Source organism: Sceloporus occidentalis, unplaced genomic scaffold, assembly GCF_023333645.1.
Source record: "Sceloporus occidentalis isolate IW3139 unplaced genomic scaffold, rSceOcc1.0.p SCAF_8, whole genome shotgun sequence".
NCBI classification, from domain to species: Eukaryota; Metazoa; Chordata; class Lepidosauria; order Squamata; family Phrynosomatidae; genus Sceloporus; species Sceloporus occidentalis.
Window position 1 is genome coordinate 33596891 of NW_028316988.1, and position 25652 is coordinate 33622542.

At 49.4% G+C, this 25652-nt stretch overlaps 1 protein-coding gene across 1 annotated transcript in view; it reads right to left on the reverse strand.

Moving 5' to 3' along the window:
• Window positions 1-5863: 5863 nt before the first annotated feature.
• Window positions 5864-25652, reverse strand: part of MED12 (mediator complex subunit 12) — a 36298-nt gene continuing 16509 nt past the window's right edge. The window contains exons 22-44 of the mRNA XM_089536152.1: window positions 25317-25461; window positions 23406-23526; window positions 23013-23114; window positions 21652-21765; window positions 21343-21497; window positions 20334-20513; window positions 20046-20117; window positions 19691-19845; window positions 19426-19587; window positions 19204-19315; window positions 19008-19097; window positions 18192-18301; window positions 17137-17272; window positions 16607-16768; window positions 15890-16267; window positions 15165-15306; window positions 14194-14405; window positions 13541-13621; window positions 12681-12895; window positions 12231-12393; window positions 7649-7825; window positions 7302-7383; window positions 5864-6311 (exon numbers count right to left, since the gene is read on the reverse strand). Coding sequence (XP_089392278.1) covers window positions 6268-6311; window positions 7302-7383; window positions 7649-7825; window positions 12231-12393; window positions 12681-12895; window positions 13541-13621; window positions 14194-14405; window positions 15165-15306; window positions 15890-16267; window positions 16607-16768; window positions 17137-17272; window positions 18192-18301; window positions 19008-19097; window positions 19204-19315; window positions 19426-19587; window positions 19691-19845; window positions 20046-20117; window positions 20334-20513; window positions 21343-21497; window positions 21652-21765; window positions 23013-23114; window positions 23406-23526; window positions 25317-25461 — 3310 coding nt within the window. The 3' untranslated portion in view covers window positions 5864-6267. The remainder of the gene's footprint in view (window positions 6312-7301; window positions 7384-7648; window positions 7826-12230; window positions 12394-12680; window positions 12896-13540; window positions 13622-14193; window positions 14406-15164; window positions 15307-15889; window positions 16268-16606; window positions 16769-17136; window positions 17273-18191; window positions 18302-19007; window positions 19098-19203; window positions 19316-19425; window positions 19588-19690; window positions 19846-20045; window positions 20118-20333; window positions 20514-21342; window positions 21498-21651; window positions 21766-23012; window positions 23115-23405; window positions 23527-25316; window positions 25462-25652) is intronic.

The following is a 25652-nucleotide window of genomic DNA, read 5'->3' on the forward strand; positions in this document are numbered from 1 at the left end:
AAAACAGTTTAAAAAGGATGTTGAGAAAGTGGAGCCATGTGTCCAAAGGAGGGAGACTAAAATGCTGAAGGTTCTAGAAACCATAAAGCCCTATGAGGAACACCTTAGGGAGCTGGGGATGTTTAGCCTGGAGAAAAGAAGGTTAAGAGGTGATATGAGAGCTCTCCTTAAATACTTGAAGGGATGTCATATTGAGGAGGGAGCAAGCTTGTTTTCCGCTGCTCCTGAGAATAGGAGACAATGGAGCAATGGATGCAAGCAACAGGAAAAGAGATTCCACCAAAATGGTGAAGGGTCTGGAAACCATGAAGCCCTATGAGGAGAGATTTAGGGAGCGGGGTATGTTTAGCTTGGAGATGGTTAAGATTTGATGTGACAGCCCTATTTAAAATATCTGAAAGGTTATCTTGAGGATGGAGTGAGCTTGCTCTCTGCTGCTCCAGAGTATAGGACACAGAGCAATGGATTCAAATGAGAGGAAAAGAGAGTCCACCAAAATGGTGAAGGATTTGGAAATCATGTAATCCTATGAGGAGAGATTTAGGGAGCTGGGGATGTTTAGCCTGGAGAAGAGAAGGTTAAGGGGTGATATGTCGGTCCTGTTTAAGTATTTGAAGGGATGTCATATTGAGGAGGGAGCAAGCTTGTTTTCTGCTGCTCCAGAGAACAGGATCCAGAGCAATGGATTCAAAATACAGGAAAAGAGATTCCACCTAAACATTAGGAGGACCTTCCTGGTGGCAAGAGATGTTCGACTGTGGAAGATGCTACCTTTGTGTCTCTTTCCTTGTAGGTTTTTAAACAGAGGCTGGAGGGCCATCTGTCAGGGATGCTTTGATTGAGAGGTCCTGCATGGCAGAATAGGGTTGGACTGGATGGCCCTTTTGGGAATCTTTCCCAACTCTATGAATCTATGATTCTGGCATGCATCCATCCCAGCGCTGGCTTATCTTTTTTTATTGCACATAAAAAAAGTCTTCACAGTGAGAGATCATGGAGTCTGCATGAAACTGAGATCTTTGCCTGATGTGCCGTCCCTTAAAGACCTCCAGAACATTTTCCCTAACCGCTTCCCGACATAGAGAAAGAGAAACAAAGGACTACATAAGTAAGCTGTTCCCACAAGTCCCCCCAAAGCAGCCTGGGATCATCTGGATGTGGATGGAAGGGAGTGAGTTTGGAGCCATGCGGTGCTCTTCCCACCGTCGCACACCTGCGTAAGCAGACGCACAACCTTTCCATCACACCTACGTAGAATCGCACCAGCAGGCCTTTCGGTGTTGAAAACAGAACCTCCCACTAGTTTTAACTCCAGCATCTGCACTTCGTTGCCAAAAATGAGCTCCATCTCTTCTGAGGAGGCTGTGTCCTTCCATTGCTTTGGCTCCAGCCCCAAAAGTCAGCTGGAGACTAGGTCCTTGTGAACGAAAAAGGAGTGTTCCCCCAAATCCCTGAAAACTTTAAGGCATCTAGTAGTCGCTGCCGATCCACACAAAAACCCAGAGAAGCGGCATCTGGAGCCCAGCCAGGCAGATGTTAGTTGGCCTGGATTAGCTAGTGTGGGCTAGTTAGCCTAGATTAGCTCTGGCGGGTTAGTTAAATCCTGATTAGTTCATCTGGGTTGCAGAAATCCAGGGATTAGGCTCTTGGGGTTAGTTAGCTCCAGATTAAGGTTTGTGTAAACACTCCGGTTCAGAGAGAAAGGGACCAAAGGGATGCAGGGAGTAAAAGGACGCTGGCTTCAGAGGCAATGCAGGCTCTTTATGCCTCTCTCTGTGCATATTCTTTCTCCTTTTGTTCTTGTTGCATCTATTACCTTTTCCTCCTCTCCTTCCTTGTTTGAACGGTCCACTGGACTTTGCTTGCTCCAACATGAACGCACAACACAACTGTCTTTCCAAGAATGTTAAGAGGGTGGTGGTGGTTGTGTCCCTTCAAGTTGCTTCCGACTTACAGCGACCCTAAGCCCAACCTATCGTAGGATTTTCTTGCCAAGATTTCTTCAGAGGCTTGCCATTGACTTCCCAAGGTTGAGAGAGTGTGACTTACTGCCCAGGGTCATGGCTGAGCGGGGATTTAGTATCCAGAATCATAGTCAAAACTCAAACCTCTATGCCCCATGCATCTGAGGAAGCGGACTTTAGGGAAGCTCATGCTGCCAACTTTTTTCTTTCAGTGAGTCTCAAAAGGTGCTGCAAGATCCCTTTCCATTCTGATTTTACAGACTAATAGGGCTATACCTTTGAATGCTGCCACTTCGCCACAGAGCAGGAAAACCCCCAATAATAAGACCCCATTTTCTGCTTGGTACGGCTCAGGACCTACTTCTTCCAGGAACTGCTTTCAAGGATCAGAACTCTCTTGGGAGAGGCATCAGACCTCCCAGCATCCTTGTTCCTCCCTGGAGGGATGCCCTTCCTGGCTCGCTTCCAAAGGGCGTGTGGGGCCAAGGTGTCGCAGAGGAGGAGGAGGCATGGCGGTGCTATGGGGCCGACAGAGGCAGTTGAGACTGGCCCTGGAAGATGATCGAACCAGACAGGTGGGGAGGGGGGGGAGGGACCCAAGCGCCAAAGAGCTGTCCCCGATCATTAGCTCAGGAGTCCGTCTTCATCAGCGCCAGTGGGGCTGGTGGGTCCGGATCATGTGCCTTTTGCAGAGAACAGCCCTGAAACCAAAAAGAGGGAGATGCTTAGGATCTGGAGCAGAGGCAGATGGGCATCTGGACCTTCCTGGAGCTTTTTCAGTTGAGGGTAACCACCGTTTCCACCTCTCTGATGCATGCAAGGCATACATGCTAATGTGGCACCAAAAGAATACCATGACAAGTTCAAAGAAATTGTTGTTACTGCTGGTTGTGTGCCTTCAAGTCATTTCTGACTTAGGATGACCTAAGAATACTGTGTCCAGTTCTGTGGACCACGTTTTATGGACAAACTGGATTGAATGTGTCTGGAAGAGAAGTAACTACATTAAAAGGGCTAAAATCCAAACCTGATTAGAAATGGTTGACAGAGCTGGAGATGCTTTGGCCGGAGGCAAAAAGATTGAGAGATGCTAGGATGCAGCCACCTTTGAACATCCGAAGGGCCATCAGGTGGAAGATGGATCCGAACCAAGAATGGTCCCAAATCACAAGGAAGGAGACTCTGAGTAAACATTAGGAGGAACTTCTTGATGGTGCAAAGTGTTCAGCACTGGAATGGAGTACATTAGGAGGTGATGGACTTTGCTTGGTTGGAGGTCTATAAATGGAGGTTGGTTAGCCACCCATCAGGGACATTCCTCCACTGGAAGAAAGGGGTGACGCTCAGGTCCTGTCCCACTCTACATTTCCACAATGCTATGGTACAATCCAGCCATTGCCATCAACAAATCTGAAGCCGTTAGATGAAGATAGCTGACCATCCTGGGGAGTTGAAAGAATGAGAGAGAGAGAGCAATCCCTCCCTTGAATGCATGCCAGCAGTTTGTAGGCAGCAGCAGCAGGCAAGCATCCATCAGCGTCCAAAGCTCTTTCACGCTTCGGAGGGAACGTGACTTTGCACGGGTGATGCTTCCACTTGATCTTTTACGTCCGCATTTTCCTTCTCCTTTTGGCTCCCCGCAGCCCATTTGGGAGCCCACCACCTGGAAGTGGGTCACAGAAAGCGGGCCGAAATGGAGAGTGAATTAAGACCATCTCATTGTCCTCCTTCGGTTAACTAGTTACCCAGCTAGAGAAGAAACCGCATGAGGTCCACATGCAACACTGGGGCACCAGGTTCACGTGCGCAGCTGAGCCAGATTCCTTTGAGGATGGTGCAGGGCATGGACCAAAGGGAGGGGAGCACAGGTGGGAAACCTTCAGGTATTTCAGACAGTTGAACTCTGAAACCCCAGGCAGAAAATACAATAGTGAGGGTCTATGAGGGTGGCAGTCCAAAGCCTAGGCAACAGCATGAACAGCCAGCCATTAAGACCGGCCATAGAAATTGGGACAGGCATTTTGCCCAGTAATAGCTATCTTTTTGGCTCAAAGGCCAGGAAGGAGCTTCCAACGTTTGTGGATGCCACTAAGACTGGCTACAAGGGAATGCAAAGGACTGCTTGGGTCCAGATTATCTAAAAGACCATGCCTCCCAATATAATACAGCCCAGGTTTCGAGATCCTCGCAGGAGGGTTTTTCTCAGTTCCAGCAGCATCACAAGCGAATTTGGTGAAGATAAAGGAGAGGGATGCATCGACTGCAGCATTACTAGCCAAAGGAAACTAGTGGGTTCCTTTGTGCTCTTTTTCCACCAGCAGCCAAAGACCTTTCTCTTTACCGAGGCCTTTTGAATAGTAACTGATTCATAGTCTTTTATAATTAGTGTGTTGTATTTGTATCGTATAAAATAATGGTTTTTTAATGGTTTTTAACTTTTGTAATATCCATTAATTGTAGTATTTTGCTTTAATTCAGACCTGCTTTGGGTCCTGTGCTGGGAGAAAACTAAGATATCAGATCATATTGCATCAGATCAAAAGAACGAAAAGGCCCTGAACCACTTGGGACCATAGACTATGTCTTTTTACAGCCAAACCTGCCTCTGTGGGCCATTCAGCAGCTCAAGATTTACTATTTGGAGCCTGGCACAGGGTGGCATGGGAGACAATATTAAAAAGAATGGCTTGCCCAAATTGTGGAACAGTCCTGTCCAGATGTGTTGGGACTGCAGTTCCTTCCATCTCCAGCCATCTCCAGCAGGCACCTGGGTTGGGAAAGGCTGTTACAGAACAATCTCCGCAGAAAGGTCCCCTTACCTACCTCAACCCTCTTCTCACCTTCCTCTGAGCATCAAAGGTCCGGATTCCTTCAGCTGCCATTTGCTTTGGAAGAGTAAAGGTCTGTTGCAGGGGCAGAAATCACATAGTCCTCAAGTTGACGGCACACTGCAGCTCCCAGCAGACCTCGCCAGAAGAACTAACATTGCAGAATGGTGGGACTTGCAGTCCAACAACATCTGGAGGGTTCCACCATCTGTGACCATAACTCTTATTTGTGACTGTTCTTTCCCTTTGTGTCCCTCCATAAAAGTGGTGGGTTTCCAGGTTACGGCACAGTTACTTTGATTCCAATGACGTCAGCCACTTTTAGCATCACTGGGTTTTATCCCCCACCGAAAGAAGTGCCCTAAACAAGTCAACCAAATGTGCAGCCCTTGCCACCAACCCACCACCACCTCAAAAGGAAGAGTTTACAGCCAGTTAGTAGCTCTATGAAAAGAAAATGAAACCTGTGGAAAATGGTGCCAACCTGCAGGTATCCCCTTTTGTCTGTATCAGTAAGAGATGTGGCGAAAAGACTGGGAAACAAGAGTGACGTGGCATCAGAAGGTAGCTTTAACTCAGAGGGCCACCCCTATCACTTTATAGCAAGTGTGGGCAACTGTGGAAGGTTGGAGGGGCCACATTAGCCATTGCAAAGACCTTGGAGAACCACAAAACCCGCTGCCCCATCCTCACAAAAATGAATAATTTCCCCAAATGCACTATAGGGAGCGTTGGTGCATTTTGATCACATTTTGGGGCCTTCTTGGGCCATTTTAGATGCAGGAGAATCCTTTTTTAAGTGAGCAGAAACCAGTCCCCCTTTCTCTCCATTTACAAAATGGTCCCTATTGGGTCTAAACTGGTCCAGGGACTCCAAAATGTGTGGAAATGTCCCCCATCCCTTTGAGGGCATTTTGGGAGTTCCCTGGTTCCACAAAAACAGTCCGGATGGTTGCAGATTCTCCCCTCCGTCCCACACTGTGCCCACCACCTTTGCTCTGTAGGAACCCCAGTGCCCCCTTCCCACACCGTGAAACAGACCCGTCACATAAACACACATCATACCTTGGCTTCTGGAAAGTATGCTCTCTGTATTTTCTTTCAGGACATCTGTGATACAGGGTTTCCTCCGGTATAAATAAAGTATAAAATCTTACAATTTGTTTTCTTTTGTCATTATTTTAACAAAAATACTAAAAACTTATTAAAACCTGAAATCAAAGCGGGAAGGGAGACTCTATTGATCACACAGGATTTTGAAAACACTGGTAGAAAGCGGGAGATTAAAAACACTCGCTCGGCATGAGAAAGCTCTCCCCGTCCCAGACGCTGTCGGGGGGCAGGCGCTGGTGCACGGCAGGTGCCCCGAAAGAGGGGCAGAAGGCCAAGCCCCCCGCTCCTGCAGCGGCCCCAGGGAGAGACCCCTCCTCAAGTCCTCCAGGATGGATGGGTGCATCTTCTCCCCTTGCAGAGTCTCAATACCGTCCAAAAGGGTTGCTGTTCTGCTGGGGCTGCGTATCTGTCGGGAGACAAAAACAGTCAGAGCCTGGGAAGTGAGCCACGGCTAAGAGGGGAGGTTAAGTCAAGGACCTGGCCAGGGATTTAGCCTCAGCAGTGCTAGAGCATGCCAAAAGTTCCTTTTGGGGAGGGGGATTACAACTTCTGGAGTTGAACAGCAGCCATCCTGGCTGGGGAATTCAGAGAGATGTAGTCTGAATGCCACTCCTCTGCGTCAATATTTGGAATAAAAGTATGGCCAGCCTTTTGGGGTGGAAAGGGGTAGCTAAGCATTTTTGGCTCCAGGGAAACTCTGCTCGCATGCCAGAGGTGGGCAACTCCCTGGAGGCCAAGGGCCAAGTCTCCACACACACACACACACACACACACACACACAGCAAATGGAAATACCGCGCCCTTCATCTGCAGTTCTTCTCAAAATGGCAACAGGAAGTCGCCATTCCTGGTGCCATTTTGAGAGGGACTGCACAGAAAAAAAAAAGAGAGATGGGGGGACAGTTAAAAAAAGAGGTATGGGGGGACAGTAGGGGATTCTGTGATGCTTTGGGGGGTATTTCCACATGTTTTCATAAATGGGGAGGAGGGGTTCTGCATGGTTTTTGGGGGAAATTTGCCTGAAAAATGCCCTGATATTTTGTAATATTAGGGGGCTGGGAGGTTTCAAGGGACTTGTATGGAGCATCAGGGTCTGTACACAGCTCCCCCTGTGGCAAAAATGTTTTAAAATTAAAAACAAGGGTTGGGAACTGCAGTCACAAATACAGGTGACCTTTCCAAGTTGGGCTGGGAGTCCTTGAAAGGGACTTACTTTCCTCTCCTGAATGTGCCTGAAAGAGCCACTCAGCTGCCATTCAGCAGCTCCCTGGCTGCAAGTGGGTGCAAGGACCCCTCCAAGGGACCCACAGCACCTTTTCTTTGGCCCCAATCCACCATGAACACAGAGATGGTCACTGCACCAAAGGTGTTGGGGGAGATGGGAGCCGGGCCTTACTGGAAAGCTGCTGCTGAAGCTGCCGGACCAAGGCTGCCGTCTGTTGCTGCTGTTGCGTCTGCTGAAGGCCTTGCCGCTGGAACTACAATGGAAGAGAAGAGGAGGCTATTAGAGTCCCTGGGGCAGAATCTGGCCCTCCCACAGCCCCAGGATGGCCACACTCCTTGTGTACATTTACGGCTCTTTATAAATAAAGCTAACAACAACAACAACAACAACAACAACAACAACTCCTTTCCCCAAGACACCCTGGTCAGGCGCTTTATTAGCCAATTTCACTATTATTTCTTACTGCCACTATCTCTATTAGCAGCAGCTTCAAGGCTGGGGCCGGAGGGAATGCTTACCATGGGCTGCTGAGGAGCCAGCGCCTGCATCCCCAGCCCCGGAGGCTGGCCTTGTGCTTGAGGCTGGGGGACGCTGGGGACCTGGGTCTGTTGCGGGGGCTGCTGGGGTGGGGGCTGCGGTTGCTGCTGCTGTGGTGGGGGTTGTTGTTGTTGTTGTTGCTGTTGCTGCTGCTGCTGCTGCAAAACCAAAACAGAAGACAGAAGGAGTCGGGGGTGAGAAAGTGTTACTAGAAAGCCATGGCAGTTCAAGACAGGTGCGGGAGAGGAATAACAGCCTTGCAGGCAAGGGAACTGCTGAAGCAGCTCCCAAAACCTGGTCCATTTGTCAGCCCAATGACTATGGGAGCTCACAAGATGGCATCCCTCTGTGATCTACCCACTCTTTGTGTCTGGTACACTGCCCCTCTACGTGGAGGCTCCCTGCAACATGACTAATATCATGGTTAAGGCAACTCTCCATGAATCATGGTTCCACAAGGAGTGGCCAAGAGGACAGTGCAAGCCTCCACACTTGGCCAAAGCCAGCCATCTTTCTGTTGTGGGGACACTGGCTTACATGGCTACACAGAGAAAGACCTATGGAAGGTTGCCTTAACCATAGTATTAGTCCTGACGTTACTGGGTCCCTGACTTTTAAGGGCTGGAAGGAAATAATTCTGCCTGGTGCTTTCCCCATTTCCCTCGTCCAGAGAAGTGAAACATAGCTCTCCCATTGCTTCTTTGAAAAAGGTCTAGTTGCCATGAGATGGGAGACTGCGGAAGCCTCAACGCAAGCAGCCTGAAGGCCCTTTGAAGTCTCGCTTCAAAAGACACGAGGGCAGGGAGAGATGAAGAATAGTTTGGAGACAAGAATGGAAGAAATAAGGCACAGAAGACCTCATGCCCGACGCTATCGAGGAGAAGTTCCAAATGTGTTTCCGCAGCTCCGAGGGATGAAAAGCCGCTGAGAAAAAAGGCAGGAGCGTTGCAGTGAGGACGGCATTCACACCCAAAGACCATGTGAGAATAAGGTGGGGAACAAGCAGCCCATCATTCTGTAAGGACCCCAAGGGTCCCCATTTTTTTAAACACCCCTTAGGGAGCTCCCACATTTTTGGCTCATTCTGGGGCATTTTAGGCAAAAGAGATATCTCCCCCCAATAGAAAGTGACTCTATAGTCCCAGGAGAGGTAAATTTAGACACAAGGAAGGGCCTTCTTGGTGGCTTCTCCCAGACTGTGGGATTCCCTTCCAAGGGAAGGTGGGGTTGCCCCCTTTGCTCACCTTTCTGTTTACTCAGACCTTTGAGAGTTACCTGCAGAAGGTATTTTAACTGGGTTGTGGTGCATGATTATCGATTTAACAGGCTTTTGCATCAACATTTTCAATTGGACTGTTTGCCTAATTACTTTTAATTCTTCTATAATCCATTGTTTTAACAATATTTTGTTTTAACTGATATCATGGACCATCTTAGGTCCCCTATCGAAAGAAAGGCAGGACATAGTAAGTAAGTAAATAAAACAGATGTCTTGGGGGGGGGGGGGAACAAGACCTCTCCAGGGCCAACAATGGCCCAGAGAGGACCAAAACATGACAAATTGTCCCCATGCCCCCTAAGAAGCACTTATGAGGAATAATTGAGGGAGCTTGGTAGGTTTAACCTGGAGAAGAGAAGGTTAAGAAGTGACAGGATAGCCATGATTAGATATTTGAAAGGACATTGTATTGAGGATGGAACAAGCTTGTTTTCTGCTGCTCCAGAAACTAGGATGCAGAGCAATGGATTCAAGCTACAGGAATAGAGATTCCATCTCAATATTAGGAAGAAATTCCTGATGCTAAGAGCTGTTCGACAATGGAACGCACTCCCTTGGAAGGTGATGGAGTCTCCTTCTTTGGAGGCTTCTGAACAGAGGCTGGATGGCCATTTTGTTGGGGGTGCTTTGGTTCTATGTTCTTGCATGGCAGAAGGGGGTTACTGGATGGCCCTTGGGGTCTCGTCCAACTCTAGGATTCAATTAGAAACGGCTGGATTTGTACCTCCACCTTCCACCCACAGGGAAGACAGAAAAGGTGTACAAAAGGATTTGTGATCAGAGGAGTGCTTTCAAAGGAGTGCTTTCCTCGCAGCCTTCCATGGGCCAGAGGGGAAACACCAGTGGGCCACATGAGGCCCACAGGCCAGACTCTCCCTTCCTCTGGACTAGTGGTCTTGGCATGATTTGGAGAAAAGGTTCTAACTTTAGCACTGTTGCTGCCACCAGCTTACTCTTCTCACATCTCAAACATCTGCTGTCCAACAATCGGAAAAGTCCCTAAGAGGACTGTCGAGAGAAAAGAAAAGAACATTATGTATTATACCAAAAAAAGAAAGGGGAAAAAAACTGGATTACATTTCAAAAAGCTGCCTCAAAGTTTCCATTCATTTCAGGCATAAGACTTTATTCTGCCAGCCAACCAGGCCAGATAAATTCCCAGGGACTTTAAAGGGTGAGGGGGAAGGAAAGAGAAGAAGAAAGGAGAAGAGGACAGCGAGGGACTTGTTTTCAAAATGGTGAAGAAAGCACTCAGAAAGTACAAAAGAGGGCAGCTGAGGGTCACTGCTGTACCACTGATGGACCAACACCTCAAGGGATGCTCCTGACCCACTTCTGGCAGTTAAGAGATGTGTGTGTGTGTGTGTGTGTGTGTGTGTGTGTGTTGTTTTAAACCAATATTCACTCCTTTCTCAGGTACAGCAAAATGCAAAAGAACTCAAGCAAACTAAAAAGAAATCAAGATAAGCCAAGTAACAAAAGAGAGTGTGCAAGATCGCATGGCTACACATTGCCTCCTGGTCAAAACAATCACCATTTGATACCGAAGGAGGGTTTCTTGATAGCAACTAAGCAGATTAATTAGATTTAAAAGTCCAAGCAACAAGAACTGCATCCTCTATAGACAGGTACACATGCAAGTCTTGAAACAGGTTGTGAGGAAAATATGCTTTACATTGCAGAGCTGCTTTGCTAACGGAAACAGAGAAAAGGGACCAGTTCATCCAAGAAGGGACCTGTGTGAGTCCTTCCTAGAAATGCCAGCAGGTCACATATATGTGCTGGTGTGTGTGCATGTAAGCTCTTGTTGACTTGTGGCTCTGACCCTCAATGAGGGATGAAAAGACCAGAAGCAACACTGCTCTTGCCATGTAAAGTAGTCTAAGCTCTGATAACCTCAGGCTTAAGCTACTGTACAATATGTGGGACTTTGAAGACTCTTCAGAACTGGCAATTAGCACATGATGCAGCTGCTGGATTTATAACCACAAATGGGTGTTATGAAGAAACCTGAGCTTATACTGTGCCAACTCCACTGTCTTCAATATATTTTTCTGGGACTAATTCAAAGTACTGGCTCTAACTTTTCAAGAGGACATCCAGAAATGTTTTACAGTTCTCTCTATGGCACTGTCGATCATGGGATAGGGCATTTTATTTTCAGATGACCCAAATGATGCTCACAATATAATTCTATGCTATAGTCTAGGTAGTCTTGCTTCAGGAATAATTCAGGAAGGATGTGTTGGATGAAGGTCAAATCCCCTTTTGTGGGGAGTCGGGTATAGATGTTCTGCCTGCAATGTTTTGTCATGTTTGAATAATAGGGGTGTACAGCCAGCATGCTGTTAGTGCAGGCGTAAGAGTGGTTTTTCTGGACAACACACAACCGTTACATCCAGTTGACGGCAGCACAAGTGAAGTTTCACATATGGGACCACCGAGCAATTTCTCACAGCAATTTCACAATGAGTTTTGATCTACATGCCTTGCGCTACAGTGATATACACTGGTGGATATTTATGCTATGCCGGAGTGACACAAGAATTTGGTCAATTTGTGTGTGCTTGCGTGTACATGTGTGCGAAGACCATATGACATGAAGATACTCTATAATAAGTATTTTGAATTAATTGACAGGATGTCTTAGTATTCTCTCATTCATAGGGTCACCATAGATCAAAGTATTATATGGGTGTGACCAGCTCCCTTCTCCATGCCCTTCTCCTCTTCTCACATTTTGATTTCCAGCGGCCACTCAGGTGTGATTTCTGCCCCAGAACAAATGGACATGTTTACAATGAGACCTTGGTATCTGCTGGGGTTCGGTTCTAGCCCTCAACCCTCTGATACCAAAATCTGTGGATGCTCAAGTCCCATAAAATACAATGGTGTAGTAAAAGCGTGACCGTTAGATAAAATGGCAAATGATTTTATTATATAATGATATAAAGGACACAATTTTTTTTTGGAATGCATGCATCAGTGGATAATCAATCAATGGATGTGGAGGGCCGGCTGTATTAACAATAGGCATAAGGCAATAGGCAATAGGGTAGAAGGTTGGAACCGAACCGCCTTGTTTATCTTCGATAGAGAAGCAGGATATAAATAAAATTGTATTATTATTGTTATTGTTATAACCCACGGTTTCTCCTCTGTACTCCCTTTGGGATTCTCTCTCTAATTTAATATGGAGAGCTTGGATTTAACATACTTTATGAGGCACTTTGCACACTGTGTGTGTGTGGAGGAGGTTTGCAGAAGCCCCCAAGCCTGCTTACCCTCAGCATCTGCTGCTGCTGCTGTTGTTGCTGCTGCCTCAGATACTGCTGCTGCTGGTCCGAGAGGAGCTGGCTGGGCCGGATGCCCGACGGGACCCCCTGGGCGCTCATGTGGTTCACCCCACTCATCATGGGGGCTTGCTGCATTGACTGATGAGGGAACCTACCACCAGAGACAGGAGAAGAGTGTGCGCTGGAGCGCCTTGAAGCAATGGAGTCGGAGGACATTCCCAGCCGCTCAGGAAACATCCCCTGTGGCTCTCAGCGCTCAGAAGCAAGAACCGTTCCGCTCAAGCCATTTGTCAGATTAGTTTAAAGTCCCCAGGGGCCGACATTCCTCCCATCTCTAGGGAGGGCAGAAACCGTCCTTGCAGTGGAAGATGAAACCACACAGCTCACCCCCACAGCCAGGTCCCCCCTCCCTCCAGCCCCATCCTCCCTGTTCAGTACCTCTGTGCTGCGTTCAGGGTGTGGACATATCCCGGGGCCTGCTGGTGCACATAGCCGCTGGGCCTCGGCATGGGTCTGGCAGGGTCCACAAAAGCCGGGTTGGAGCTGGGGTGCGTGGTCTGGTAGGTTTGGTTGGAGTAGGTGGGGGGGACCATAGCACTGGACTGGGAAGGGTGCTGCTGGAGGCCGATGTGGGAGACGTAGGGGGTGTAGCCCTGCAGAGGAAACAAGTAGCAGCTGGGTGTTAAAAGCCAACAACTGGCCAAGGGAGGTGTGGAAGTTGGCAGCTGTGAGTTTGAAAATAGTGCCTCAGGGCACAAACCCAAACTCAAAGATCTGGCAACAGATGGACTATGAGGGCACAACCCCAAACTCGATATCTGCCAACAGATGCACTAAACCAGCACAGGACAACCCTCAGGGCAACGGTGTGACACAACCCAAGATCTGCCAACAGATGGGCTAAACTGCGGCGACACAGCCCTCAGGGCACCGGAGTGGTACATGCCCTCAGGAGACAACCCCAAACTCAAGGCCTGCCAATGGATGGGCTATACCTGTGTGAAAATACCCACAATAGACCAGAGGTGACAGATGGGTTCCACCTAAGTACTGCAGCAAAGCAGCTCTGGGTCTTAGCCTGACCTTTAAAAGTATGAACTATATCCAAAATAACTGCAGCACCGTAGACAGCAACTTTCAAGTTCAAACTAAGTGCCAGCACAGTTTCACCCCCACATGCAGCCTTGACATGGGTGCCATCAGCTCAGGCCTGGGAGGCAAGGCTCCTGGATGAAGCTTTCTGGGGAGGAGGCTGGGCACAGCGGAGCCCTCCAGCCTGGTGCATCTCGCCAGCTTACCTGTGACGGTTGCACTGCTCCATATGGCGGGGCAGGAGCCATCTGGCGTACAGGTGGTTGTCCCATCATCCCCTGGCCCTGCTGGAAAAGCAGCAGAGAAACAAAGCTAGTGATGGTGGCCCCAGAGACCTTTGTGCTTGGGAGGAAAAGCCCTGTGAGCACCACCACAGAAGGAACAGGGGTGTGGCACACATTGGCACTGTTAGGAAAACACAGCAGGATTGTTTTGGACTAGGCCAGAAACTCTTCCAAAAAGCATGTTAGTAGTTCAACTTCTTGCCATACTGCCCTTCAGATGAGAAGTGACACTCCTGATATCCCTTCCAGGCTGGTAGAGAGAATCGAGGAGGAGAGAAAACATTAGGGGCAGGAACAGGGTTTAGAAGGGTTCCTTTCTAGGGGGAAAGGCAACTTCCAGAATGTTTGCTGCATCAGCACAACCCGGTGTGCTTCTGTGTTACTAGTGTTGCTTTTGATACTCTTGCTTTTTTAGCTGTTGTGCGCCATCTTGGGTCCCATAGATAGTGTGACAGAAAATAAGTAAATATTTTAAAAAAGGAACTTTCCCAAGTTTCAGACACGGCTCCCACAGTCCGTCTCTTGCAAGAGGATGCCAAAGAATGTGAGTCAGCCAACGGTGGGGAATTGCTTACCAGCTTAGCCTGCAGCTGCTGCCGAAGGAGCTGCCCTTGGGGGACTGGTGGCTGTTGCTGCCGGTAGACAGTGGACTTGTAGGAAGGGTCGATCCCAATCATGCTGCCCATGCTTGTTGGCAAGACTCCAGGGTAAGGAGGCCGACTTGGCACCAGCTTGCCGATTTGTGGCATGCGCACCGGCCGGTAGGAGGTATCCAGTCGAGGGCCACCTGTGAGGAGGGGGCATGGTGAGTGGTGCATGTGTGGCGCATGCATACATGCACACACATGCAGCCTAGTCAGGGTTAGAGTGCAACTAGGCCTGGTTTTGCACCAACCTGAACACTTTTCAATTCGGACAAAAGTACAGGCAACTGCTATCGGGTAACTGATGCTTCTCTGGTGTGAACTGCCTCACCTTTTCACATTTGTTTTTCTCTGCAGGCCTCTCAAAATGGTGGCAGGAAGTGATGTCATGGCACTTCTTGTCACCATTTTGAGAGGCAGTGCAGAGGAAAACTGAACTATAGGGGCCGTACAAAGCTCTGAGGTGCTTGAGAGAGTGAGGTGGGGATATTTTTGGTGTTTTTACTCTTTGTGGGTACTTTCTGTGTGGTTTTAGGACAGAAATTGCCCCCAAATTTCCTCCTTTTAAAATGTTTTGGGGGGTTGGACACTTTGAGGGATTTGAGGATCCACAATAATGGGGTCCGGGCCCACATTTAACCAATCAACCCAATTTATACTCACCCATTTTAAGATAATGTTGCCACCAATGCAAAACAAAACAAGCTAACAGAGACATGAGAGACTCTAGAGCTCTTGGCTGTTTCTAAAGCAACAGCTTCAAAAAAAGCTTTCATTGCTACTTCTGCTGCCCGCTTGAAGGATGTGACCCCCAATCCTACATGGAGAAAGTATCTGGCCACCAAGAGAAAAAGAGGCCTTCTCCTCTCACCCCACACACACAGGGACAGGCCCCAACTCACCTGGCGGCAGGGGCTGGTTCTGAGCATACAGGGGCTGCCCATAGCCCAAGCGCGACATGGAGTTGGCTGTCTGATGGTGGAGGAGGTCAGCAGGCATACCACCTCCATAGGATCCCCCTCGGCCTGTGGTGATCATGTAGTCCTGCAAGGGAGGTCAAAGGGGCACACTAAGTGGTATTGCCAGAGCTATAAGAAAGGAAAAGGGCAAGGAAGCCACTATGCATGGGTTACGACCAGGGGCTTTTGTCCTGGATAGCAGAGGGGGCATTTACACAGCCAAGGGACTGTTGTTGTGTGATAAGCCCCCCCCCCTTTTTTCCTAAACATGCACACATATATATATATATATATATATATTATTTTAATTTTGGGGAAAAAATAAGAGAAAAGGCCCTGCTGGTTCAGCCCTGTGTGGGTGTCTGTGATGCCCTACCCCATCATCACCCTCTTCATGTGGAAAAACAAGAAAACATCCTCTGGGTGTGAAGACCCTCCTTGGGATGCGAAAACCTGGAAGCCACATGGAGGAGGCTACCTATTTGAACATTTTTCTTCGCATTAAGAGAGCAGGGACACAGCTCTATTTGGCAAATGATGTTTTTATCTGGCAAATGGGGTGGCGAACAGAATTAAAAGGCCAGGGTAACCATCTGCTGGGGGCTGACAGGTGACCACCACTTGCAGTGGGGGGGGGGGCACTTGAATAACTGCATCCATCCCCTTACCTCATTCTTGTTGGCAGGCTGGGCCCGCTTCTTGTTCTTGCTGGCCTTCTTCTTGGGCTCCGTGGTGGAACTGGTGGCATTGGCACTGGCTTTCTCCACCTTGGCTGGCTCAGCAGCCTTCTTCTCTGGCTCCAAAGTGACTGGCGTGGGAGGCTCCTCTTCTTCAGGGGGCAGAGGCAGCGACTCCAGGTAATAGCTGCGTGGCTTTGGCTTTAAGTGCGTATGATATAGCAGCAACCTCTGCTGCTCTTCAAAGCGGGACACCTTCCGATCTACTCGCACGGTCCCAAACCAGCCCCAGGAGAGTGGAGCTGAGTGCTTCAGGCCTTCAAAGAGGTCCCAGGGGGAAATCTTCTGCTTGGTGGACACCTGCAAGCCCTGAAATGGCGATGAAGAAAAGAAAAAGAGAATAATAGGAAGAGAGCCAGAAGCAGCTAAGAAAGCCTGCTGGCCTGCTGGCTGACTACCACTGGCTATGATGGGTAGGGCCTCTGGGAGTTGAAATCCTGAACATGTGGAAGACCAGAGTTTGGGAATCACTGGGTTAGAGGGTTGGGGGTGGCATGAAGAGAAAACAAAAATGCCCTGAATCACGACCTCCTCACAATGAATGACAGCCATACATCTGGGGCACCAGGCATGCAACATGCATACACACAGACACAGAGAAAGTACCATTGCTGTGAAAAGAGACCACACAAAGAGGAAAAAACTTGCCTCCTTCTTGAAAATTGAGTCAAACCCAGCGATCTTGTTGCCTTTGGTATCGATCAGAGAGCCCTGAGGCTCGCAGGTGATGACATCCCGTGTCTGCTTGGGCAGAGGTAACAGCTGGCGCACCTTTTCCAAACTTTCAGACTGGCGGTCACCCAGCTCTTTCTACAGAGAAAGGAAAGCCAGAGTGAGTTGGTAGGAGGGGAGATCTTTGGCTGGTCCAAGCAGACAAGTTACTTGTGTCTGAATTGCCAGTTCAGACACTCCATGCCTCTGTATCACCCCTGGCACATGTTCAAGTCACCAGGTCCCCCCACATCAATCACAGGTTCAAGCACAACACAAAGTTAAGGTGAGGAACTCACACCCCCATCAAATATGGCTGGACTGAGAGCCTGCTCCCCCCAAAATCTCAAGCAGGCTTGAGTGGAAATACATTGCGCACAACCAAACATTGTGCTTGATCTGCATCACATGAATAGATCATAGGTGTCCCTGCAATACTCCCTTCCTGAAGCGTTTTCCTCACTTACCCGGAGCTTCTTGACAAGGTTCATGTAAGCTCTCTTGTTCTCCTCCATGCTGCCCTGAGAGATGCTGGACATGTCAGCAGCCAATGTGCCATTGATAAGCACACTCAGCATGTCCAAGACCGTAGTGAAGAGCTCGCTAGAGAATTAGAGGGAGGAAAGGCAAGAAGAAAGAGTCACACTATCACATGGAATGCAATTTGCTCTAGTCCCTTGTTCTGTTCTGAAAGTGCGTGTAGTTCCTGGCCTCCCCATGACTGACAAACTTTACTGCTATGAGCTTAATTGGTGATAAATGATACAGCAAGTGGCATACAGCCAAGAAACATGGTGTCCCTTTTATAAAATGTTTTTTGGAATTTTGGAGGGTGGGAATATTTTGAAGCCGTGGATATGGAGAGCCACCTGTAGTCCTACCCCGACTCTCCCTGGCTGGCAATCCAATTCCCCATGGCTGGCTCAATGGGGTTACTGAGCTGGGGTGGACCCTTTCTCAGGCAAGACCGATGGAAAATGGACTCCCAAGGATTAATCTAACAGAGATTTGTACAAACAGGTTAGTAACAGTGGAAAATTCCCAGTCTATTCCCAGCCTTCAGATCTTTGTGCAGCCTCAAGCTAATGCAAAACAACAACAACAACAACAAAGTATGTAATGAAGTCACTAAGACAAATTAACCCTTTCTTTGTCACTGGACAACTGTTAACATTTGACCACAATGCTGGCAAGGGCTCAAAAACCCATCTGCCTAGTGGCAGAGGCTCCAGTCACTACATCCTCCTTTCTAAAAAGCTTCATTATTAATGACTTTCCCACTCAGCTCTGAAAACTTGGATGCTGATCTAAAACAAGGAGGCATCCAAGGTCTGCCTCTCCAGCAACTGAACTGGCACCACCCTTTGCCTTTCTATCACAGTTTGTGAATGCCAAAGTGAGAAACGACAGGCAAACTACTACTCTCCAGCACTCGGCTGCTTTCCTCCTGGCTGCCATGGAGGGAAGGTGGGTGGGTGCCTGCCTATAGGGAGACAGTGGCCCTCCTCTCCCAAACACTCACTTGTTGGACTGCATGTCAACTGTACCACTGCTGATGATGTCCAGGAGGAGCACAGCCCATTCTGTGGTCTGCTGGGTGCTGCGCTGGACCGTGTCAAACATGCCGCCCACCTTGCAGGGAGGAGAAAAGAGGAGACTGTTAGCCCAAAAGACAGTGCACTGGTAGGGGGTGGCTCTGGGAGCAAACAATCCTGGTAGGGAAGCCAGATGGAGTGAGGGCAACAGGGAGGCTGGATTTCTTCCAGTTCAAGAGCTGAGGGCCCTCACCATGTTGGAACAGTTTACCTCCTAACACTGGAGCTAAGCTTCCTGGTTTATGCAAGGCCGAGGTTTGTGGCTAGTTATGAGGAGGCTCTGCTGCAGGAGTGAGAGAGCTGCAGCCCCCCTGCGGACATATCTGCCCTCCCCAAACAGCTGCACCACTGCCCCATGAAACCATTATTTGGTGGTTTTCCAGCATCTATACAGTGTTCTCCCCCACCCACCCCCAAACACACAAATTCTAAATTGATGAAACACCTTTCGTCCAAAGCTTAGTTGTTGGCAAGACTGGTATTTTCAGTCTCATCATTTCTGTTATCAGTATTCCCTACAACTGGAATGTGGTCCCCTCCCTGCAAGAAATTCTCCCAAAGTGATGGAGACCCTTGGGTGAAAGAGGTCTCCTGTCTGCTAGAGAGTTAGGAGAACTAGGCAGATGCTGTCTCCAGACAAGGAGGTCTGCCAATTGGTGCTGTTTTGCAGTAGAGCCCTGGGAACCAGAGGAAATGTTTCCCATCTTCCCCAACCCCACACCTTAATTTGCTCAGTTGCTCACCAGGTTGAGTCGCAATTTCAGCGCTTCATGCATCAGCTGCTTGGCTTTGCAGTCATCTTGGTACTGATCTTCTCGCCAGTTGGTCACAATCTAGGGAGAAGAGATGCAGACCTAGCTGTTGGGCCAGCCTCCTGACAGCAACTCCTTGGCAGGATTCCAGACAAGATCTTGGTAAGGGGCTGCAGAACAGACCTACCTGCTGGACCTGGCTGTACAGGGAGGTGAGGAGGCCCTCCCGCTGCTCATCCTGGCCTTTCAGGCACGTCAAGACCAAGGACAGGAAGGGCTGCTGGCTCAGGAGGGACATACTGTAAGCAGGAGGGAGACATGCCAGGACAGAGTTGGGGCTTAGCTTGTAAGAGAGCCACTTCCACCCTCCAATTCCTTAACCCGTTTTTCCTTCTGGGTCCCCCCTCACCTCTTCTGCTTCTGGCGGTCCCGCTCCTTGCGGGATGAGGAGCCCAAATGCTGCCCTTTCTCCAGTTCGTCCCCAGCTGCCTTGAGTACATAGCCCTGGACGGATGTTGGGAGTTTGGCAATGAGAGGGGCTACCAGCCACACGCCTGACCTTTCCAGGGAACTGGTACATGAAGAAAGGAAAAGGAGTGAGTTGGGTCAATGTGTTTCTTTAAACCTCAACAATCTCCACCTGCCACCTCTTCTTTCACCGTACAGGCTCTGACCTGAGGACGGGCTTGGCTTTGGTGTTAGCTGGCCCAAGGCTGGTGGAGCCACCCAGGTTGACGATGCCATTGCTGGCCGAGTTGGTTTCGGCAGACTGCTGAAAAACTTCAATGGTACCCTTGGCGATGTTCTCCTGCAGAGAGTTCATTTCTTGCTGCAGGGTGGCAAAGCAGAGAAGGAGTTTCAGAATAATCCATTTGCCCAAAAAGAGGCTCAGTGCCAAGAGAATGGTACTGGTCAGGAGCTTTTATACCATTCAAGGTATCAGCTCTTTCCAGCTTGAAATACAGCCTGCATCCAAGGACAGGCAAAGTGTGGCCCTTACAGTACCCCTGAGCACACCTGAACACTTACATTGTTTGCTGTCTGCTTGATCATCAGCTGCAACTCAAGCAAGGACTGCCTCATCGTCCATTGGTCCAGATTCTGTAATGAGGGTAAAGTCTTGTCACCCACCTGGTTGTTATGGCTCTGCATCTGCTCAGTCCCTCTGCTTGCCCTTCCCAGTTTCTTTGCACATCACATCCTTCTACCATAACTTAAGCTTCCCCAAAAGCCACCTCAAAAGCTGGTGTTTGGAGAGCCCTGAGGGCCAGAGAGACAGACATTCCCCTCCAACCCACAGCTCCCAGCCCTTTGAACCTGCAAGATCCGCTTGATCCTCTGCCGCTGGGGGTTCTCGCCCTCCTCATTGTCGAGCAGCCGGTGCGGGTAGCAGATCAGCTGCATCAGCCTTTGGGCCTGGGTGCTGCTCAGGACTGGGTCCTGCAGGTCATTACTGTCTTCACACAAGGACTTCAGGCAGCGCTCGCCCACCCACTCCTGCCAATGGAGAGAGGACAAAAGGGCATGGAATCGCCTAAGCTCAGCCCACGAGGCCTGGCCTTACAGGGGGAGAAGCTGACTACCCCAAGTCCATGTTATGGTGGCTACTACAAATGGAGCCAGATATACTGCACTGGCAATTGGAAGCTGTACAGTTGTTTTGCCGTGACACGCCAGTTAGGAGTTTGTTTCAAGGATGCACCGGTGGCAGCTGACAAAGAGCTGAGCTTATTACCTAAAGTAGGAGTCACTCTCTTGGTGGGAGCACCAAGGCAGCCAGTGGCTTGGGGATTTGCACTACTCCTCCTCAGCTGAGGCATTTGCCTAGTAGAGGGTAGATTGAACCAAACCTTTGACTGTGTATTCCTGTATGGCAGGGAGGTAGACCGGGTGGCCCTTGTGGTCTTCTGGGATTCTATTCCTCATTGCATGGTGCTTTTCCTCAAAGGTTGGGAAAATTTGGAGTTCTGGACTAACCCCAAATTCTGGGAATTGTACTTAACACCAAATTTCTCCTGTGATGGCTTACTCTCTACTCCCATGGTGGCTGGGGGATTCTGAGAATTTTAGTCCAAAACCTCAACTTTCTCCAACTCTGTCTTTCTCTAGCAACAGAGAAAAAGGGAAGGGTCAAAGTGCAGGGACAACCATTTTATGCATACAGTTGTCACTTGTGGCTCAACCAGTACCCCCAGAGTCTTAGATGAAAACCACTACCTTCAGGCGCAAGCCAGAGCAATCCCAGATGAAACCCTTCCACCATCATTGTCCCTATGTAGCAAGTGGGCAGGGGGCCAATGGGGGGCCAAGGCCCTGCTCAGCTCACCTGCTGGCAGATGCTCCTCAGGACATATTTGGCATAAACGTCCAGGCTGGCTGTCTCAATGGAGACCATCCGGCCAGGTGGCTTCTTGTCATCTTCCATCAGGTCGTCAACTCCTCCCGGATGGGAAAACCCAGAACCCTTCAGTTCAGCATCACCTACAGCCAAGAACAAGGACTTGTCACCCAGTGACCTGGGCCTGGAAGTGCTACCCCTCTCCTCAGGTTCCCGCGTGAAGCAGGGTTAGGCTTGTGGCCTGTCCTGCCCTGGAGAAATGGACTCCACATTTTGTGGCCTATCTGAAATACACACCCAAGACAAAGACGGCCTTCAAAACGGCAAAGACAGCGCCATCCACAATCCGATTCTGGGAGGCAGCCAGCAAGTGCCGATCACAGGAGGAGCGGATGCCCACCAACGGCTTGCCTGTGGGGAGAGCAGAAAGAAAGGGAGGCAAAAGTTCTTACCTGTGAATGGGCAGATGCTCCAGTCCAAGCAGAGAGTAGAGGATGGATTCCTCTCAGTGACACAGATGCATGGATGTCTGGTTTTGAATGGTGCACTAGCCCCTTGTGCTCCATCCAAATCCTCTTGCACCAGGCACCTGCCAAACCCCCTGTGGCTGCTGCCATAATCAGTGGCTAGAGAGAGGACAGGCAACTGAGCAGTGGGGACTATCTTTGCCCCCACTGCAGTCCTCCAGGGAGAAAGGAAGAGAAAACTACAGCAGAGTACTATCTAGAGAACTGCAGCAGGGACAGGGAGGCAGTCTCCACTTCACTCTACTCCAGTCAGTCACTTCCCTCCCTTCCTCCTTCCCCCTGTATGGCTGTTTAACAGCTGTAACAGAACTCCCTTGGGCTTGGCAGCTACCAGGGGGGAGATAGATAAATGAAGAATTACATGTGGCAATTATCATCCAAGAACAGTGTATCCCTGGAGTAGTCAAGTAGCAGGAAACAGTGATGGTGGCAGGCCGGATCCAGCAGCGGTACTTAAGTCTCCCAAAAGCCCAGATTCACAATGGCAGAAAAGCCTGCCTGCTGGAGCCAACCAAAATGGGACCACTCAGTCCCAGCCCCCTCACCCCATTTCCAAAACAGACAGGCAGACAGGGGCTTCTGGAATCCCAAAGGCAGGGTGTAAAGCAGGGGTGGGACACTCCAGGGTTGAAATCAATCCTCCTGGGATTCCTCAGATGGTGATACACCCTTCCCCAGAATACACTCCTTCCCACATTTGCAAGTTTCTCAGCATTTATGCCCAAGTTCTCCTCTGTTTCAGTAACTTTAACTAGCCTTGGGAAGGAGAGCTCTATCCAAGTCAGGAGAAGTGGCAGGAAAGCAAGAAGAGAGCAAGGGAAGGAGCATTGTGTGGGAGAATGTTGCTGCTAGAGGCAAGAGTGGGAGAAACTTAGGAAGGACAGCTTGCCCACTCAGTCCATAGCTTTGACGGATCGCTGTAGACAAGTGGGGCAAGAGATTCTGGGAGTAATTACTGGAAGCTTAGACTCAGACCCTGGAGGAATACTTGGCACTGACAAGGTAAGGAATGACTGATGGAAGGCTACAAGCTGATCAAGAAGAACAAGGATTGGACCGAGCAGCTTCCTTCAAGAAAGAAAGACAACAGAGAAGCAGGAGGGCAAGATCCAGGGCAGAGGAAGCACTTACTGCTATCCTGCTGGCAGGGGTTCAGCTGTGGGGTCTTAAAAAGATGCAGCAAAATCCGGCAGGTCAGGCGGGCTCCAGGTTCAGAGTCCTGCTCACTGCAGGCTGTATAGAAAAACATAGAACATCCAAGGGGAATTGCACTTTACTTTTAGTCTGCACCAGGCCTTTGCTGCAGGGCAGGCATGAAGCTAAAGAATGGCCCCTACTCAAAGCTGCAAAACATACTTCCTTGGGGGACAGCTCTCAGAATCCTGCTGGCCATGTTGTGGAGTTATGGTCCAAAACACAAGTATTATTCCAAAGCCTGGCTCCTACCAAACAGCAATTCTGCTTAACCTCCCAACCTGCCCCACCTGCAAAAAATAACTCTTGACAGGCATGAAAGAGACTCACCGGCATTGAGCAGTGAAGGGATGGCAGCGCAGCGGATCAGGTCCTCAAGGAGGAGACACTGGCGGGCAATGAGGATGGCCACAAAGGTAGCAAGGGAGTCGTGGAAGGACAAGTCACTCACCTGACGAAGAGAAGTTTACTGCTATAAAAAGAAAATTCTGAATCCAAAAGTGGCATTATTCAAAAGAGATCCTCCATTCAGGACAGAATTCCTGCCAGTTTTATTAACAAGAAATATTTCCAACGCAACGATTGTGCTTTAGGTGCTAGAGAAGATTCAATGCAGCCGTTAGAGCAACTGCATGGGGTCCAAGGGCCAATTTCCTCCCCAAACCCCCTCCAGGCCACAAACCCTCATAGCAAGCCCCAAACCCTCCATTTTCCTCAACAGTCCCTCTCAAAATGGCCACTAGAAGTGATGCGGCATAATGTCCTGTTGCCATTTTCAGAGGTACGGCTGAGAAAAACAGAGGCATTTGAGCTAGTATAGGATTCTGGGGTGCTTGTGGGTATATTTTCATGCATTTGAGGGGCCTTCTGTGTGGTCAGGGGCAAAAATTGCCTGACAAGCATGACAACTTTTTTAATTTGGGGGTACAGTGGGGTTGGGGAGGACTTCCTGGGGGATCCAGAGGCTGCACTCTGCCCGCCTCGGCATTAGAGGTAGAATCCAAAAGCAAAGCTCTCCCCGTATTTATTTCTGTCTCTCACACACATCCCATCACTCGCTGGAAGGACAATATTTTTTCTTTAGCTGCTTCTAAAGTAATCCTCACTGAACCCTGAGGGATATCTGGGGTGGGAAACAAAAGCACGTCCAGTGGTCGTTATGATTTCCTTCCCCGCCCCGCCCCCAAACCCTTCTGACAGCACTGGCCGGCTGCAATCATGATCAGAGTCCGTCCAGCGGCTCCTTCCCGGCACAGGCATTAATCACTGCCTTGAGAGGACTGCAAGAGGCCGGGCCTCCGCTGGGATTGGCGTGTGACTGACAGACAGCCTCGTTATTTCACGCCTGCGGAAGACTCAGATCCTTGGCAAGTGCGGATACCCTCTGAATCGAAACCAAGAGAGGCAAGGGCAGGAAGTCAAGGCAAAAGAGGACTGGCGTTCCTGACACTGCCAAGAAATAGCACTGGATGGAGCTCAACACTTCTCAGGGAAGAGAACGTTCTTCAAGTGAACACATCACACTGCTGGGTGTCAAATCTTGCCATGTGCCATCCGGGAAGTCTCCTTGAGACAGCCCTCAAAGCGTTTCACACACACCCCACCTCTTCCAGGAGTGGGCCACATCTTGATCCCCTTCCAGGACCTCACAATTTACACACACACAGACACATGCAATCTTTGTGACTCTTAGGGCACAAAACTGGCGTGTGCGATTTTGCCAGCTTTTTGCCCCCTCCTACACTGCTATGGGCCTAAACAACCTAAAGGCACCAGATCCCATTTGATGTTGGAAGCTAAGCATGGGTGGCTTTGGATAGTACTTGGATGGGGGAGTGCCAATGAATACCATGTGCCACAATCTATTTCAGAGGAAAGAAGTGGCAAAAACACTTCTGAGTATTCCTTGCCTAAGAAAACCCTATGAAATTCATGGGGTCACCAAAAGTCAGTAGGTGGCTTGAAGGCATGTACGCTGCTAGAAGGTCCATGAAGGGACTTTTTCAAACCCTAAGTGGTTTCTTGTCATTTCCTGTTTAGGGTGGGGGCAGCCTTCCTTAGGCTAAAACAGGCCAGGAGAGCCTAAAAGCCTGACAATTCCTAGAGTGGTGGTGGTGGTGGTGGTGGGATCTGAGTAGATTTTTTAAAAATAAGATTTTGGGGACCCAGATTAGGGGAAGTTACACATTCTGGTTCTCCAGATTCCATCCCTCCCACAACAGTTCACAGCCCTGCCCTCACGTCCACATTGCAGAGGAGGTCATTGAAGCCGCAAGTCCCATTGTTGGAGGAGCAGCACAGGGCCTTCAGGACACCCAGCCACTCCGCACTGAGCAACTTGCAGTAGCCTGTCAGCTCGGCACACAGGATCGCAATGTCGTTGACTCTGGGCAGGGAAGAGAGCAGAGAGGGGGGGGAACGCTGGATGGGATGGCTCTTTAAATCCCTTGCTAAACAAGAACACTTCAGACAGAGGGAAAACCAATCAGCAGCTATATAGGCTTGACAGCAACACAGAGCCTGCATATTCAGGAGCAGCAGACCTCCAAACAGCAGATTCCTGGACAGGGAGTAGGA